Source organism: Dipodomys spectabilis, unplaced genomic scaffold, assembly GCF_019054845.1.
Source record: "Dipodomys spectabilis isolate Male_0828 unplaced genomic scaffold, ASM1905484v1 ptg000299l, whole genome shotgun sequence".
Lineage (NCBI taxonomy): Eukaryota > Metazoa > Chordata > Mammalia > Rodentia > Heteromyidae > Dipodomys > Dipodomys spectabilis.
The window spans coordinates 2,400,693-2,415,613 of record NW_024870976.1 but is presented as its reverse complement, the minus strand read 5'-3'; the positions used below and the strand labels follow the sequence as shown (position 1 = coordinate 2,415,613).

General features: G+C 63.2%; 1 protein-coding gene across 1 annotated transcript in view; it reads left to right on the top strand.

Moving 5' to 3' along the window:
• The first annotated feature begins 1,288 nt into the window (after positions 1 to 1,288).
• Positions 1,289 to 14,921, top strand: part of Prkcz (protein kinase C zeta) — a 104,292-nt gene continuing 90,659 nt past the window's right edge. Inside the window, exons 1-4 of the mRNA XM_042701923.1 lie at positions 1,289 to 1,397; positions 3,953 to 4,074; positions 4,697 to 4,786; positions 9,497 to 9,547. Of these exons, the coding sequence (XP_042557857.1) occupies positions 1,327 to 1,397; positions 3,953 to 4,074; positions 4,697 to 4,786; positions 9,497 to 9,547 (334 nt within the window). The 5' untranslated portion in view covers positions 1,289 to 1,326. The remainder of the gene's footprint in view (positions 1,398 to 3,952; positions 4,075 to 4,696; positions 4,787 to 9,496; positions 9,548 to 14,921) is intronic.

The window sequence follows — 14,921 nt, the reverse complement described above, 5'->3', positions numbered from 1 at the left end:
GGGTGAGCCAGGCGGAGGGGGAGGGAGACCATCGGGTCCAGGTCCTCCAGGGCAGCGGGTGTTCAAAGAGGAAGGCTCCCAGGGCATGTGGTCAGCGGTCTCCTCCCTCCTGGCCATCTCTTGGAAAACAGGGGTCTGACCCCGGGGACCACGCCCGTCCCAACTGGGGGACCATGAGGGTCGTGCCTGTGCTGACCCCTAGGGGGCCGTGCTGACCCCGGGCCATTCGCGTTCTGCTCCCTGGGTCCGGGAGGGTCTGGATGGAAAGCAGGCAAACCCTGACCCCAGTTTCTCGGGTTCTGCAGGGGCGGGCGGGAGCGTGGGGAGGGAGATGGGGCCTGCGGGGAGGGAGAGGAGGGGGTGGGGAGGGAGGACAGAGGGCGCATGGGGAGGATAGGGGCGCGGGGAGGACGGGGGCGGCGCGGGGGGGACGGGGAGGGCGCGGGGAGGATGGGGCGCAGGGAGGACGGGGCGCGGGGAGGACGGGGGTCCCGTGGGGAGGACGGGGGTCCTGCGGGGAGGACGGGGGGGGCGCGGGGAGGACGGGGGGGGCGCGGGGAGGACGGGGCGCGGGGAGGACGGGGGCGCGGGGAGGACGGGGCGCGGGGAGGACGGGGGCGCGGGGAGGACGGGGCGCGGGGAGGACGGAGCGCGGGGAGGACGGAGGCGGCGCGGGGGGGGACGGGGAGGGCGCGGGGAGGACGGGGCGCGGGGAGGACGGAGGCGGCGCGGGGGGGACGGGGCGCGGGGAGGACGGGGGTCCCGCGGGGAGGACGGGGGTCCCGCGGGGAGGACGGGGCGCGGGGAGGGGAGGAGCCGAGGGGCGGGCGGGCAGCTTGGGAGGCCCCGGTCCCCCCTCCCCCCGTCCCCGCCGACTCCTCCGCGGGGCCCGGGCTGCCGTCGCCGCGTCCCCGGCGCCGCGCGTCCCGCCGGGCCGGGCCGGGGCCCCGGGCGGCCCGAGGCCGCGGTTGCCGGGCAGAGCCGCGCGGCGCGCGCCGCCATTGGCCGCAGGTGTCCGCCCCGCCCGGCAGGTGTCCGCCCCGCGCGCCATTGGCGGCGGCCGCGCCCGCCCGCCCCGCGCCGCCCGCCCTCATTGGCCGCGGGGCCCGGCCGCCGCCCGGGGGTCGGCCGCGGACGCCAGGCCCGCGCCGCCCGACGCCGCCCGACGCCGCCCGCGGCCGAGTTCCGCGGAGTTGGCGGCTCCGCCGTCGGCCCGCGCCCGTCCCGCGCCCGTCCCGCGCCCTTCCCGCCCCGCGGCCCGCGGCGGGGCCCGCGCCATGGCCCGAGCGCCCGGGGCGCGGCGCTGACGGCGGCCGGGGAGGCGCCATGCCGGGCAGGACGGGCCCCGGGATGGACGGGAGCGGCGGCCGCGTCCGCCTCAAGGCGCACTACTGCGGGTGAGCGCGGGGCGCGGGGACAGGGACGGGCGCCGGGCGTGGGGACGGGGTCGGGACGCGGGGCGTGGGGCGTGGGGACGGGGTCGGGACGCGGGGCGCGGGGCGTGGGGACGGGGTCGGGACGCGGGGCGCGGGGCGTGGGGACGGGGTCGGGACGCGGGGCGCGGGGCGCGGGGCGTGGGGACGGGGACGGGCGTGGGGCGCGGGGCGTGGGGACGGGGTCGGGGTCGGGGCTCGGGGCGTGGGGACGGGGTCGGGGTCGGGGCTCGGGGCGTGGGGACGGGGTCGGGGCGTGGGGACGGGGTCGGGGTCGGGGCTCGGGGCGTGGGGACGGGGTCGGGGCGCGGGGCGGCGCGGGGCGTGGGGACGGGGTCGGGGTCGGGGCGCGGGACGTGGGGTCGGGACGCGGGGCGCGGGGCGGGTCGCTTCCCAGCAGATCCCGACCTCCGATGCCGGGTTTGCGCGGAGGCTGCGGGCGGCCCCGCCCCGGGTAGGTTGTGCACGTGCCTAGGGGCGGGGTGTCACCCTCGGCCCTGCTTCCTGAGCCCAGCTGGGACCTGGATACTCCCAGGTCAAAGGTCGAGGGTCCTCGTGAGGGGTGGAGGCCGGCTCTGGCCAGCAGAAGCCCCTCCAGGCAACGCCCTCGGGCCTGCGGCTGCCCGCCCTGGCAGGGAGGGACAGTCTCTGAAGGTAGAGGGTTTCTGATCCCCCCCACCTCAGGCCGGGGTCCAGCCCTGCCGCCCATCCGCGGGGACGCTGGGGAGCACCTGCCCAGCGCCCTAGGGATGAGTGGGTCTGCACCTGCAGCCTCCCCCTGCCGCCTCCTCCTCCAGCCCCCCCTCCCAGCCTCCACCCTCCAGCCTCCTCCAGGGCAGTCCTTGGCCTGGGACCTGGGGAGGCCTGGGCTGGTCCTGCCTGGGAGGTGGGCCTTCCCTTCCCCAGCTTTGGTTACTGGCTGTGTAATTCAACCTGTTGACTCCAGTTTCCTCGGTCCATAAAGTGGAGCCCCCCACCCCCCCTGGCCCTCCTTCAGTCCTGTCCCGTGTCTTTTAGGCCTGGCCCTCCCTCCACTCCCTTCTCCCTCTGTAACCGCTCCTTCCCTTCACCCATCATCCACTGAGAGTCTCTGGGCTGGAGCCCCAAGGCCGGGTCCATGAAGTATCCAGTGAGATCAGCCCTCAGCCATGGGAAGCTGTGAAACTCTACCCTGGACTTCAGCTGTGCATGGGGCCTGGCGTGGGGCGCTGCCTCCGAGGGCTGGGCTGCAGCCAGGCATGTTGCCCCGCACACCCTGAAGTCTGCAGAAGGGTGTGAGGTCCGATCCCCTGCTGCTCCCTTGTGGGTCTGAGGCTTAAGGTCAGAGCCTGGCCCTCCCTCATCCTGACCCTGTGGCCGCGCGGCTGTCTGCGGACGAGGGACAGGGCTCCCAAGCTGTTTTAGGTTCTAGAGTTTTCTGGGATCTGTGATACCACTGCTGTGGCTTTCCCCCTGTGTGTGTATACGTGTATGTGTACACACACACACATGTGCACGCAAGTACTAGGGCTTCAACTCAGGACCTATCAAACTTGCTCAAGATTTTTCACTCACGGCTGGTACTCTGCCTCTTGAGACACACCTCCAGCTTTTTGTGGGCTAACTGGAGATCTTTTTGTGCATGCTGGCATGCTGGTTTTGAACTGCCAACCTCAAATCTCAGCCTCCTGAGTAGTTTGGACTCTAGATGTGAAGATGTTGCTTGCTCTGTTTCCTGAGTGAGCCTCTTCCGGCCATGACCCATTTACCCACTGGGGGCCCCCTAGGATCCCCAGAGCACCTCCCATTTCTGAAGTCAAATCCCCTTGGGAATGGAAACATCTGTGACTTGGTGTCCCAACAGCGGTGTTTGTCACAGCTGCACGAGGTCGGGCTGTCCCTCCCAGGGGAAGGAATATCCCTGGGGGATATCTGGGGAAAGGGTTGGCCAGGTTCTTTTTTTTTTTTTTTTGACTGGGCCTGGGGCTCAAACTCTGGGCCTGGGCGCTGTCCCTCAGCTCCTTTTTGCCGAAGGTGAGCGCTCTACCACTGGAGCCCCAGTACCACTTCTGCCTTTTTCTGTGGTTAATTGGAGATCAGAGTCTCATGGACTTCCTTTCCCGGGCTGGTTGTGAACAACGGGCAGTTCTCAGACCTCGATCCTCCCGAGTGGCTGGGATTACAGGCGTGAGCCGCCGGTGCCTGGCTTTGGCCAGGTTCTTGCACCTTGCTGGTCAAGGCACTTGAAGTCCCAGCTGTGTCCGCCTCCTGGTCACCTTCTGGCCTGGCTGGGCTTGGCACCCACCTGGTGTGGTTGACTGGCGGCTACTCGGGGGCGCGCCGGGCCTCGGACCTGGCTCTCCTGCCCCGGAGTCCACGGCAGGGTTGTGTGTTGTCCCAGAAGGGCCGTTCCCCTCAGACAGCCTGTGGGAAGTCTTATTCCGTTCATCCGAATGAACGCAACCTGGTTAGTCAGCAAGCTGTGTCGGGCCTGGTTCGCGAGTGGCTGGGTGAGGGATGTTGTGTCCTCTTTGCTCCAGGGACATCCTGATCACCAGCGTGGGTGCCGCGACCACCTTCGGCGAGCTCTGCGCGGAAGTGCGGGACATGTGCGGACTGCTCCCTCAGCACCCCCTCACCCTCAAGTGGGTGGACAGTGAAGGTAGTGGCTGCATCCCTAGTGGGGGTTCTGGAGTGGCTTAGCTGCTGGGACTCTGGGAGTGGCAGCTTCCCGGCCCTCTGGAGGAGGACGTCCCTGCCCGGGCCGGATGCTGCTCCCGAGCACCGGGTGAGGCAGACCCTTCCTTCACCGGCCTTCCTGGCGCCCAGCCTGGTTTTGGAGGGACAGCTCTTCACCTCAGCCAGGCAGGAGACTCTCCTCCTCCTCCCGGGGGCTGACTGGCAGCTGGTAGTCAAGGGCATGGTGCAGGGAGCAGAGCAGTGGCCGCTCTCATTTTGGTGGGCATGCTGCCCTGTGGGGCTGGCTCCGTGTCCCCTGTCCTGTACTACCTAGAAGGTGGGAGTCTCCCCCCCCCCCCCGCAGCATGGGGGACCCCTCCACAAAGGACGGGCTTGGTCTCACTCACTGCTCAGCAGGCTCCTGGGCTCAGGCCGCAGGTGAACGTGACTCTGGAGGTTTGTGCTCTGGGGAGACCTGGGGTGGGGCCTGGCTGCTCACTGACTGGTCTGCATGGCTGTTCCCCGGCCTCCAGTCATGAGCGGTGTGGCGTGCAGCAGGGGCGTGGCCTCACTGCCTGCCCTCAGTGCCATTCCCTTCCACCTAGGGGACCCTTGCACCGTGTCCTCCCAGATGGAGCTGGAGGAGGCCCTCCGCCTGGCCTGTCAGCACAAGGAAGACGGGCTTGTCATCCATGGTGAGTGCCGGCGGCCCCACCTGCTTGTGGGCGCTGGGAACCAGGCGGGCGGGGCAGCACCCTCCTCTGTCAGACTCTCATGGGGGTTGTGCTTTAAAGCCCACCGCATCGCGTTTAAGAACATGGATTACGGTACTGTTGGTGCCCGCTCTGCCCTCTGATGGAGCGTGGGTTCTGCCTGTGGATCACTTCGTCCTCATTTCCCAGGGGCTGAGGTTGCGGGATTTCGGCCTCTTGCAGCCTGGATATGCCTTATGGGTCTCAGAGAATGATCCTGAGGTGACCCGAGTGCCCGGCCGGCTGGCCTCGCAGCCTTGTGGCCTCCTGGCCCCTCCACTGCGTGTGATGCCTTGTGCCGGACCCTGCATGCTCAGCCTGCCGGAGCTTTGTGTGTGGGTGTGGAGATGAACCTGGGGCTCGACCATCTCAGCTCCCTCAGCTTTGTAAGCTCACAGCTGGTGGTGACTGGTGGGAGATTTCACTTTTGATCCTGCCCACCAACACTGTGGGGTTCTACGGAGTGTCTCTGGGACTCAAGAGTGTGCATCAGGAAGTGTGTCAGCTAGCCACATCTGTGTTCACGCCCAGCTCTGCTTGGGGTCTTTTCCAGGGCTTTGGGTCCAGATCACTGAGACAAAGATGGGACTGCACCTCAGAACTATACAGATTTCTGTTGAATCTTTCTTGCTTGCTTGCTTGCCTGCCTGCCTTCTTTCTCCTTTCCTCTTCCTCCTCCTCTTCTTCCTCTTCTTCCTCTTCCTCCTCTTCCTCCTCCTCTTCCTTTTTTTTTGGCCAGTTTTGGGGCTTGAACTCAAGATCTGGATGCTGTCCCTGAGTTTCTTTTGTCCAAGGCTAGCACTCTACCACTTGAGCCACAGCGCCACTTCTGGCTTTTTCTGTATATGTGGTACTGAGGGAATGGAACCCAGGACTTCATACATGCTAGGGGAGCTCTCTACCCTAAGCCACATTCCCAGCCCAAATCTCTTGTTTTCATTTACACTGGACTAGTTGGTTAAAATACTCACTTTCTTTGTTTGCATGTATGTATGCTATGCTTGCATGTATGCATATGTTTTTGTTGGTTGTGGGGCTTGAACTCTGGGCCTCAGTGCTGTCCCTCAGCTCTTCAGCTCAAGGCTAGCGCTCTACCACTTGAGTTACTTCCAGTTTTCTGGTGGTTTATGGGAGATAAGAATTTCACGGACTTTCCTGCCCGGGCTGGCTTTGAACCACAATCCGCCTGCTGAGCTTCTTTTGCTCAAGGCTAGCGCTATACCACTTGAGCCATGGCGCCACTTCTGGCTTTTTCTGTGAATGTGGTACTGAGGAATGGAACCCAGGGCTTCATGCACACCAGGTGTTCTACCACTGAGACCTGGTGAGACTTTTATCTTCAATTAATCAGCAAAAAGCAGCAAGTGGAGGTGTGGCTCAGGTAGTAGAGTACCAGCCTTGGGTGAAAAAGAGAAATGCGAGCACAAGGCCCTATGGCCAAGTCTTGCCTGTTTTCCTGTCCAGTTTTCCCTGAAATTTTTGGTTGATCTTACAAAGAGAATTTAGTACACTTAGCCTTGGGTTTCTGAGATTCAGTGGGTTGTATCCTGTGCATCTTCTGTACGTCTGGTTGGATTCTATGGAGTTAGGAGGCAGTGGAGGGGTTCTGTGGGGTTAGGAGGTAGTGGAGGGGTTCTGTGGGGTTAGGAGGTAGTGGAGGGGTTCTGTGGCGTTTGGTAGGTAGTGGAGGGGTTCTGTGGGGTTAGGAGGCAGTGGAGGGGTTCTGTGGGGTTAGGAGGCAGTGGAGGGGTTCTGTGGGGTTAGGAGGCAGTGGAGGGGTTCTGTGGGGTTTGGTAGGTAGGGGAGGGGTTCTGTGGGGTTTGGTAGGTAGTGGAGGGGTTCTGTGGGGTTAGGAGGTAGTGGAGGGGTTCTGTGGGGTTAGGAGGTAGTGGAGGGGTTCTGTGGGATTAGGAGGCAGTGGAGGGGTTCTGTGGGGTTAGGAGGCAGTGGAGGGGTTCTGTGGGGTTAGGAGGTAGTGGAGGGGTTCTGTGGGGTTAGGAGGTAGTGGAGGGGTTCTGTGGGGTTAGGAGGCAGTGGAGGGGTTCTGTGAGGTTAGGAGGCAGTGGATGGGTTCTGTGGGGTATGTTAGGTAGTGGAGGGGTTCTGTGGGGTTAGGAGGCAGTGGAGGGGTTCTGTGAGGTTAGGAGGTAGTGGAGGGGTTCTGTGGGGTTAGGAGGCAGTGGAGGGGTTCTGTGAGGTTAGGAGGCAGTGGAGGGGTTCTGTGGGGTTTGGTAGGTAGTGGAGGGGTTCTGTGGGGTTAGGAGGTAGTGGAGGGGTTCTGTGGGGTTAGGAGGTAGTGGAGGGGTTCTATGGTGTTAGGAGGTAGTGGAGGGGTTCTATGGTGTTAGGAGGTAGTGGAGGGGTTCTGTGGGGTTAGGAGGTAGTGGAGGGGTTCTGTGGGATTAGGAGGTAGTGGAGGGGTTCTATGGTGTTAGGAGGTAGTGGAGGGGTTCTGTGGGGTTAGGAGGTAGAGGAGGGGTTCTGTGGGGTTAGGAGGCAGTGGAGGGGTTCTGTGGGGTTAGGAGGTAGTGGAGGGGTTCTGTGGGGTTAGGAGGCAGTGGAGGGGTTCTGTGGGGTTTGTTAGGTAGTGGAGGGGTTCTGTGGGGTTAGGAGGTAGTGGAGGGGTTCTGTGGGGTTTGGTAGGTAGTGGAGGGGTTCTGTGGGGTTAGGAGGCAGTGGAGGGGTTCTGTGGGGTTAGGAGGCAGTGGAGGGGTTCTGTGGTGTTAGGAGGTAGTGGAGGGGTTCTGTGGGGTTAGGAGGTAGAGGAGGGGTTCTGTGGGGTTAGGAGGCAGTGGAGGGGTTCTGTGGGGTTAGGAGGTAGTGGAGGGGTTCTGTGGGGTTAGGAGGTAGAGGAGGGGTTCTGTGGGGTTAGGAGGTAGTGGAGGGGTTCTGTGGGGTTAGGAGGCAGTGGAGGGGTTCTGTGGTGTTAGGAGGTAGTGGAGGGGTTCTGTGGGGTTTGGTAGGTAGTGGAGGGGTTCTGTGGGGTTAGGAGGCAGTGGAGGGGTTCTGTGGGATTAGGAGGTAGTGGAGGGGTTCTGTGGGGTTAGGAGGTAGTGGAGGGGTTCTGTGGGGTTAGGAGGTAGTGGAGGGGTTCTGTGGGATTAGGAGGTAGTGGAGGGGTTCTGTGAGGTTAGGAGGCAGTGGAGGGGTCTGTGGGGTTTGTTAAGTAGTGGAGGGGTTCTGTGGGGTTAGGAGGCAGTGGAGGGGTTCTGTGGGGTTAGGAGGTAGTGGAGGGGTTCTGTGGGGTTTGGTAGGTAGTGGAGGGGTTCTGTGGGGTTAGGAGGCAGTGGAGGGGTTCTGTGGGGTTAGGAGGTAGTGGAGGGGTTCTGTGGGGTTTGGTAGGTAGTGGAGGGGTTCTGTGGGGTTAGGAGGCAGTGGAGGGGTTCTGTGGGGTTAGGAGGTAGTGGAGGGGTTCTGTGGGGTTTGGTAGGTAGTGGAGGGGTTCTGTGGGGTTAGGAGGCAGTGGAGGGGTTCTGTGGGGTTAGGAGGTAGTGGAGGGGTTCTGTGGGATTAGGAGGTAGTGGAGGGGTTCTGTGGGGTTAGGAGGTAGTGGAGGGGTTCTGTGGAGTTTAGTAGGTAGTGGAGGGGTTCTGTGGGGTTTGGTAGGTAGTGGAGGGGTTCTGTGGGGTTAGGAGGCAGTGGAGGGGTTCTGTGAGGTTAGGAGGCAGTGGAGGGGTTCTGTGGGGTTTGGTAGGTAGTGGAGGGGTTCTGTGGGGTTAGGAGGTAGTGGAGGGGTTCTGTGGGGTTTGGTAGGTAGTGGAGGGGTTCTATGGAGTTAGGAGGCAGTGGAGGGGTTCTGTGGGGTTTGTTAGGTAGTGGAGGGGTTCTGTGGGGTTAGGAGGTAGTGGAGGGGTTCTGTGGGGTTTGGTAGGTAGTGGAGGGGTTCTGTGGGGTTAGGAGGTAGAGGAGGGGTTCTGTGGGGTTAGGAGGTAGAGGAGGGGTTCTGTGGGGTTAGGAGGCAGTGGAGGGGTTCTGTGGGGTTAGGAGGCAGTGGAGGGGTTCTGTGGTGTTAGGAGGTAGTGGAGGGGTTCTGTGGGGTTTGGTAGGTAGTGGAGGGGTTCTGTGGGGTTAGGAGGTAGTGGAGGGGTTCTGTGGCGTTAGGAGGTAGTGGAGGGGTTCTGTGGGGTTAGGAGATAGTGGAGGGGTTCTATGGGGTTAGGAGGTAGTGGAGGGGTTCTGTGGGGTTTGTTGCCTAGTGGAGGGGTTCTGTGGGATTTGGTAGGTAGTGGAGGGGTTCTGTGGAGTTTGGTAGGTAGTGGAGTGGTTCTGTGGGGTTAGGAGGTAGTGGAGGGGTTCTGTGGGGTTAGGAGGTAGTGGAGGGGTTCTGTGGGGTTAGGAGGTAGTGGAGGGGTTCTGTGGAGTTTGGTAGGTAGTGGAGGGGTTCTGTGGAGTTTGGTAGGCAGTGGAGGGGTTCTGTGGGGTTAGGAGGTAGTGGAGGGGTTCTGTGGGGTTAGGAGGTAGTGGAGGGGTTCTGTGGGGTTAGGAGGTAGTGGAGGGGTTCTGTGGGGTTTGGTAGGTAGTGGAGGGGTTCTGTGGGGTTTGGTAGGTAGTGGAGGGGTTCTGTGGGATTTGGTAGGTAGTGGAGGGGTTCTGTGGGTTAGTAGAAACTAGAGGACGCTAACTTGCTCGCTTTCTCGTTTCCTCTCTCTGTAGTTTTCCCGAGTGCCCCTGAGCAGCCGGGCATGCCGTGCCCCGGAGAGGACAGTGAGTAACAGGAGTTGTGGTGGGGGTGGGAGGGGTGGAACAGCTCTGTCTGAAGAGTCGATGGCTGTGACCCTTGCGTGGAGCATGTGCCCTGGAAAGAGTCTAAACTCGCCACCGGAGGACAGTTTTCTCTGTGGCCCGTGTCCTCCGCAGTGTCTGGGTCGTGGTCTGGTTGAGGGGCCATCCCGGTGGCCCGTGTCCTTCATGGCGTGTGTGTGTGTGTGTGTGTGTGTGTGTGTGTGTGTGTGTGTGTGGCCCGTGTCCTTCACAGCGTGTGTGTGTGTGTGTGTGTGTGTGTGTGTGTGTGTGTCTCGTTGAGTGGAGGGCCAGTGTGGTCAGGGGGTAGCAGGAGGCGTGTGGAGGAGGCGCCTTGGCCTCGTCTGGAGGAGCGGGGCCGTGAGCACTGTGTCTGCCAGGCCTGGCCTCTGCCCCTCGCTGGCTGTGCAGTGTCATGTCCCAGAGACAGTGGCCTCCTGGGCGCCTCTGTTCTTAGCTGTCCTGGAGCTTGATGGACAGCCGGGCTGGGGAGAGCAGACCTGAGGCTGTGGACGCCTGAGTGCGTGATCTGTGTGTAGTCCTGTCTCCAGGCGGTTAGAGCCAGCGCCGGCTGCTGGGCTGTGGGCCAGGGGTGGAGCCTGAGAAGGCAGGGTTGAAGTGGTGGGGGTGGCGGGGGCGGAGGGAGGGAGGGCATGTACCCCTGTGCACAGGCCCCAGCCCCAGGGAGCCTCGGCGCTGGTGCTAGGCACGGCGGGCTTCTAGTCCTTGTTGCCTCGGGCTGCCCGGGTGGGAGGCTCCCCAGGGACCCTCCTTGTGTGGTGCCAAGGAAGCTGTGTGCACCGAGTGCCCTCCTTGGGCAATAGCAGGGTAAAGTAAGGCAGACACTGAGGAGCAAGAGGAAGGCTGTTTGGTCTGAGACGCTTCTTGACCCTCATGTTTCTGTCGGACGAGGAGGTGGCCGCTACCTGCGTGGGTTTCTTTTGAGTTAACGTGTGTCGTGACGTTCGGGGGACGTGGATGGATTCTGACAAGACTGACTGTCTGGCCCCCCGCCTCTCGTTCCAGGGCTGGTGCTGGCGCAGGTAGGAAGCCGGCGTTAGTGCGTCTGTGCAGCTCTGCCCGGGGCTGGGTCTCACCGTCCTCTCTGTGGAAGCCTGATCTGCCCGGCCTCCCGCAGGCGGCTCTGAGCTGGCAGGAGCGGCTGTGGGTGGGCTGTGGGCAGGCCCGTCCGTGCATGCTTAGTGCGGCTGAGCCCGGGGAGGACTGGCCGGGCATGTGAGCAGGTCCCCGGGTCCCACTGGGGATCCAGCCTCTTCAGCGACTCAGTTTTGCAGAAGCCAAGGATTGGGCTCTGGGGAGATGTGAGGGAGCCTGAGACGGGGCCTCTCCTCTCCTCGGGACCTCCCACCCAGCTTCCGTCCACTGGCCTGGGTGGTGAGGACTCAGGGCAGCTTCATCGTCTGGGTTGGAGGGCGCGGGGTCTCCAGCCCCTGCGTGTTGCCTTGCAGTGTAACTGCACTCGCTGCTCCACCCACCCTGCTCTCAGGGATCCCCGCGGTGGGCCCCTGAGCACACTCTGCAGCTCCGTGTGGCTTTGCTGCCCGTGAGGTGTTTGTGCTGGCAGTCTTGCTGAGGGCCAGTGAGGAGGTCCTCCCTGTGAGGAGGTGCTCCCTGTGAGGAGGTGCTCCCTGTGAGGAGGTCCTCCCTGTGAGGAGGTGCTCCCTGTGAGGAGGTGCTCCCTGTGAGAAGGTGCTCCCTGTGAGGAGGTCCTCCCTGTGAGGAGGTGCTCCCTGTGAGGAGGTCCTCCCTGTGAGAAGGTGCTCCCTGTGAGGAGGTGCTCCCTGTGAGGAGGTCCCCCCTGGGAGGAGGTGCTCCCTGTGAGGAGGTGCTCCCTGTGAGGAGGTGCTCCCTGTGAGAAGGTGCTCCCTGTGAGGAGGTGCTCCCTGTGAGAAGGTGCTCCCTATGAGAAGGTCCTCCCTATGAGAAGGTCCTCCCTGTGAGGAGGTCCTCCCTGTGAGGAGGTGCTCCCTGTGAGGAGGTGCTCCCTGTGAGGAGGTGCTCCCTGTGAGGAGGTCCTCCCTATGAGAAGGTCCTCCCTGTGAGAAGGTCCTCCCTGTGAGGAGGTGCTCCCTGTGAGGAGGTGCTCCCTGTGAGGAGATCCTCCCTGTGAGAAGGTACTCCCTGTGAGAAGGTGCTCCCTGTGAGGAGGTGCTCCCTGTGAGGAGGTGCTCCCTGTGAGGAGATCCTCCCTGTGAGAAGGTACTCCCTGTGAGAAGGTGCTCCCTGTGAGGTGTTCCCTGTGAGGAGGTGCTCCCTGTGAGGAGGTGCTCCCTGTGAGGAGATCCTCCCTGTGAGAAGGTCCTCCCTGTGAGGAGGTGCTCCCTGTGAGAAGGTGCTCCCTGTGAGGAGGTGCCCCCTGTGAGGAGGTGCTCCCTGTGAGGAGGTGCTCCCTGTGAGGAGGTGCTCTCTGTGAGGAGGTGCTCCCTGTGAGGAGATCCTCCCTGTGAGGAGGTGCTCCCTGTGAGGAGGTGCTCCCTGTGAGGAGGTCCCCCCTGTAAGGAGGTGCTCCCTGTGAGGAGGTGTTCCCTGTGAGGAGGTGCTCCCTGTGAGGAGGTGCTCCCTGTGAGGAGGTCCTCCCTGTGAGGAGGTGCTCCCTGTGAGGAGGTCCCCCCTGTGAGGAGGTGCTCCCTGTGAGGAGGTACTCCCTGTGAGGAGGTCCCCCCTGTGAGGAGGTGCTCCCTGTGAGAAGGTGCTCCCTGTGAGGAGGTCCTCCCTGTGAGGAGGTGCTCCCTGTGAGGAGGTGCTCCCTGTGAGGAGGTCCTCCCTGTGAGGAGGTGCTCCCTGTGAGGTGGTCCCCCCTGTGAGGAGGTGCTCCCTGTGAGGAGGTGCTCCCTGTGAGGAGGTGCTCCCTGTGAGGAGGTCCTCCCTGTGAGGAGGTCCTCCCTGTGAGGAGGTGCTCCCTGTGAGGAGGTGCTCCCTGTGAGAAGGTGCTCCCTGTGAGGAGGTCCTCCCTGTGAGGAGGTGCTCCCTGTGAGGAGGTCCTCCCTGTGAGAAGGTGCTCCCTGTGAGGAGGTGCTCCCTGTGAGGAGGTCCCCCCTGGGAGGAGGTGCTCCCTGTGAGGAGGTGCTCCCTGTGAGGAGGTGCTCCCTGTGAGAAGGTGCTCCCTGTGAGGAGGTGCTCCCTGTGAGAAGGTGCTCCCTATGAGAAGGTCCTCCCTATGAGAAGGTCCTCCCTGTGAGAAGGTCCTCCCTGTGAGGAGGTGCTCCCTGTGAGGAGGTGCTCCCTGTGAGGAGGTGCTCCCTGTGAGGAGGTCCTCCCTATGAGAAGGTCCTCCCTGTGAGAAGGTCCTCCCTGTGAGAAGGTCCTCCCTGTGAGGAGGTGCTCCCTGTGAGGAGGTGCTCCCTGTGAGGAGGTGCTCCCTGTGAGAAGGTGCTCCCTGTGAGGAGGTGCTCCCTGTGAGGAGGTGCTCCCTGTGAGGAGATCCTCCCTGTGAGAAGGTACTCCCTGTGAGAAGGTGCTCCCTGTGAGGTGTTCCCTGTGAGGAGGTGCTCCCTGTGAGGAGGTGCTCCCTGTGAGGAGATCCTCCCTGTGAGAAGGTCCTCCCTGTGAGGAGGTGCTCCCTGTGAGAAGGTGCTCCCTGTGAGGAGGTGCCCCCTGTGAGGAGGTGCTCCCTGTGAGGAGGTGCTCCCTGTGAGGAGGTCCTCCCTGTGAGGAGGTGCTCCCTGTGAGGAGGTGCCCCCTGTGAGGAGGTGCTCCCTGTGAGGAGGTGCTCCCTGTGAGGAGGTCCTCCCTGTGAGGAGGTGCTCCCTGTGAGGAGGTGTTCCCTGTGAGGAGGTCCTCCCTGTGAGGAGGTGCTCCCTGTGAGGAGGTGCTCCCTGTGAGGAGGTCCTCCCTGTGAGGAGGTCCTCCCTGTGAGGAGGTGCTCCCTGTGAGGAGGTGCTCCCTGTGAGGAGGTCCCCCCTGTGAGGAGGTGCTCCCTGTGAGGAGGTGCTCCCTGTGAGGAGGTCCCCCCTGTGAGGAGGTGCTCCCTGTGAGGAGGTGCTCCCTGTGAGGAGGTCCCCCCTGTGAGGAGGTCCTCCCTGTGAGGAGGTGCTCCCTGTGAGGAGGTGCCCCCTGTGAGGAGGTCCTCCCTGTGAGGAGGTGCTCCCTGTGAGGAGGTCCCCCCTGTGAGGAGGTGCTCCCTGTGAGGAGGTGCTCCCTGTGAGGAGGTGCTCCCTGTGAGGAGGTGCTCCCTGTGAGGAGGTGTCCCCTGTGAGGAGGTGCTCCCTGTGAGGAGGTGTTCCCTGTGAGGAGGTGCTCCCTGTGAGGAGATCCTCCCTGTGAGAAGGTCCTCCCTGTGAGGAGGTGCTCCCTGTGAGGAGATCCTCCCTGTGAGAAGGTCCTCCCTGTGAGGAGGTCCCCCCTGTGAGGAGGTGCTCCCTGTGAGGAGGTGCTCCCTGTGAGGAGGTGCTCCCTGTGAGGAGGTGTCCCCTGTGAGGAGGTGCTCCCTGTGAGGAGGTGCTCCCTGTGAGGAGGTGCTCCCTGTGAGGAGGTGCTCCCTGTGAGGAGGTGTTCCCTGTGAGGAGGTGTCCCCTGTGAGGAGGTGCTCCCTGTGAGGAGGTCCCCCTGTGAGATCCTCCCTATGAGGAGGTGCTCCCTGTGAGGAGGTGCTCCCTGTGAGGAGGTGCTCCCTGTGAGGAGGTGCTCCCTGTGAGATCCTCCCTATGAGGAGGTGCTCCCTGTGAGGAGGTCCTCCCTGTGAGGAGGTGCTCCCTGTGAGAAGGTGCTCCCTGTGAGGAGGTGCTCCCTGTGAGGAGGTGCTCCCTGTGAGAAGGTGCTCCCTGTGAGGAGGTGCTCCCTGTGAGGAGGTGCTCCCTGTGAGAAGGTGCTCCGTGTGAGGAGGTGCTCCCTGTGAGGAGGTGCTCCCTGTGAGGAGGTCCCCCCGGGAAGGTCTGCCCTTGGGGGAGACCGCGGGGACCTGGGCTGGCGGGGTCTGGCTGGCTGACGTGGACAGGGAGGAGGGTGTGGTTCCACTCCGCGGGCTGGCGTCGGGCCGGAAGGGCTGTGTTGGGCTGTTGAGAGGCGGCCCTCACAGACACCGTCTGCTTGTTGTTCGGAGGCCGGTTTTCTTCAGTGGTGCGTCCTTCACTGCTGAGGAAGCCATTCGGTCTCGGCTGTGTGTTCACGGCACCAGGTCAGCACCGGCTCTCCACGTCATTCCGAAGGACGCCTGTTGGAGTCCGCCTCCCCTTCCAGCCCCGCTGCGTCTGGTGGGCGTTTGGAGCAGGTCCTGCGCTGGGCCCTTGGTGCCCGTCTCTCACGCGGCTGCGTCTTCTCAGGCCGCGGGCCGCACTTCATGACTGGTTTTCTGAGGTTTAAAATTTGGTAAACACCTCCT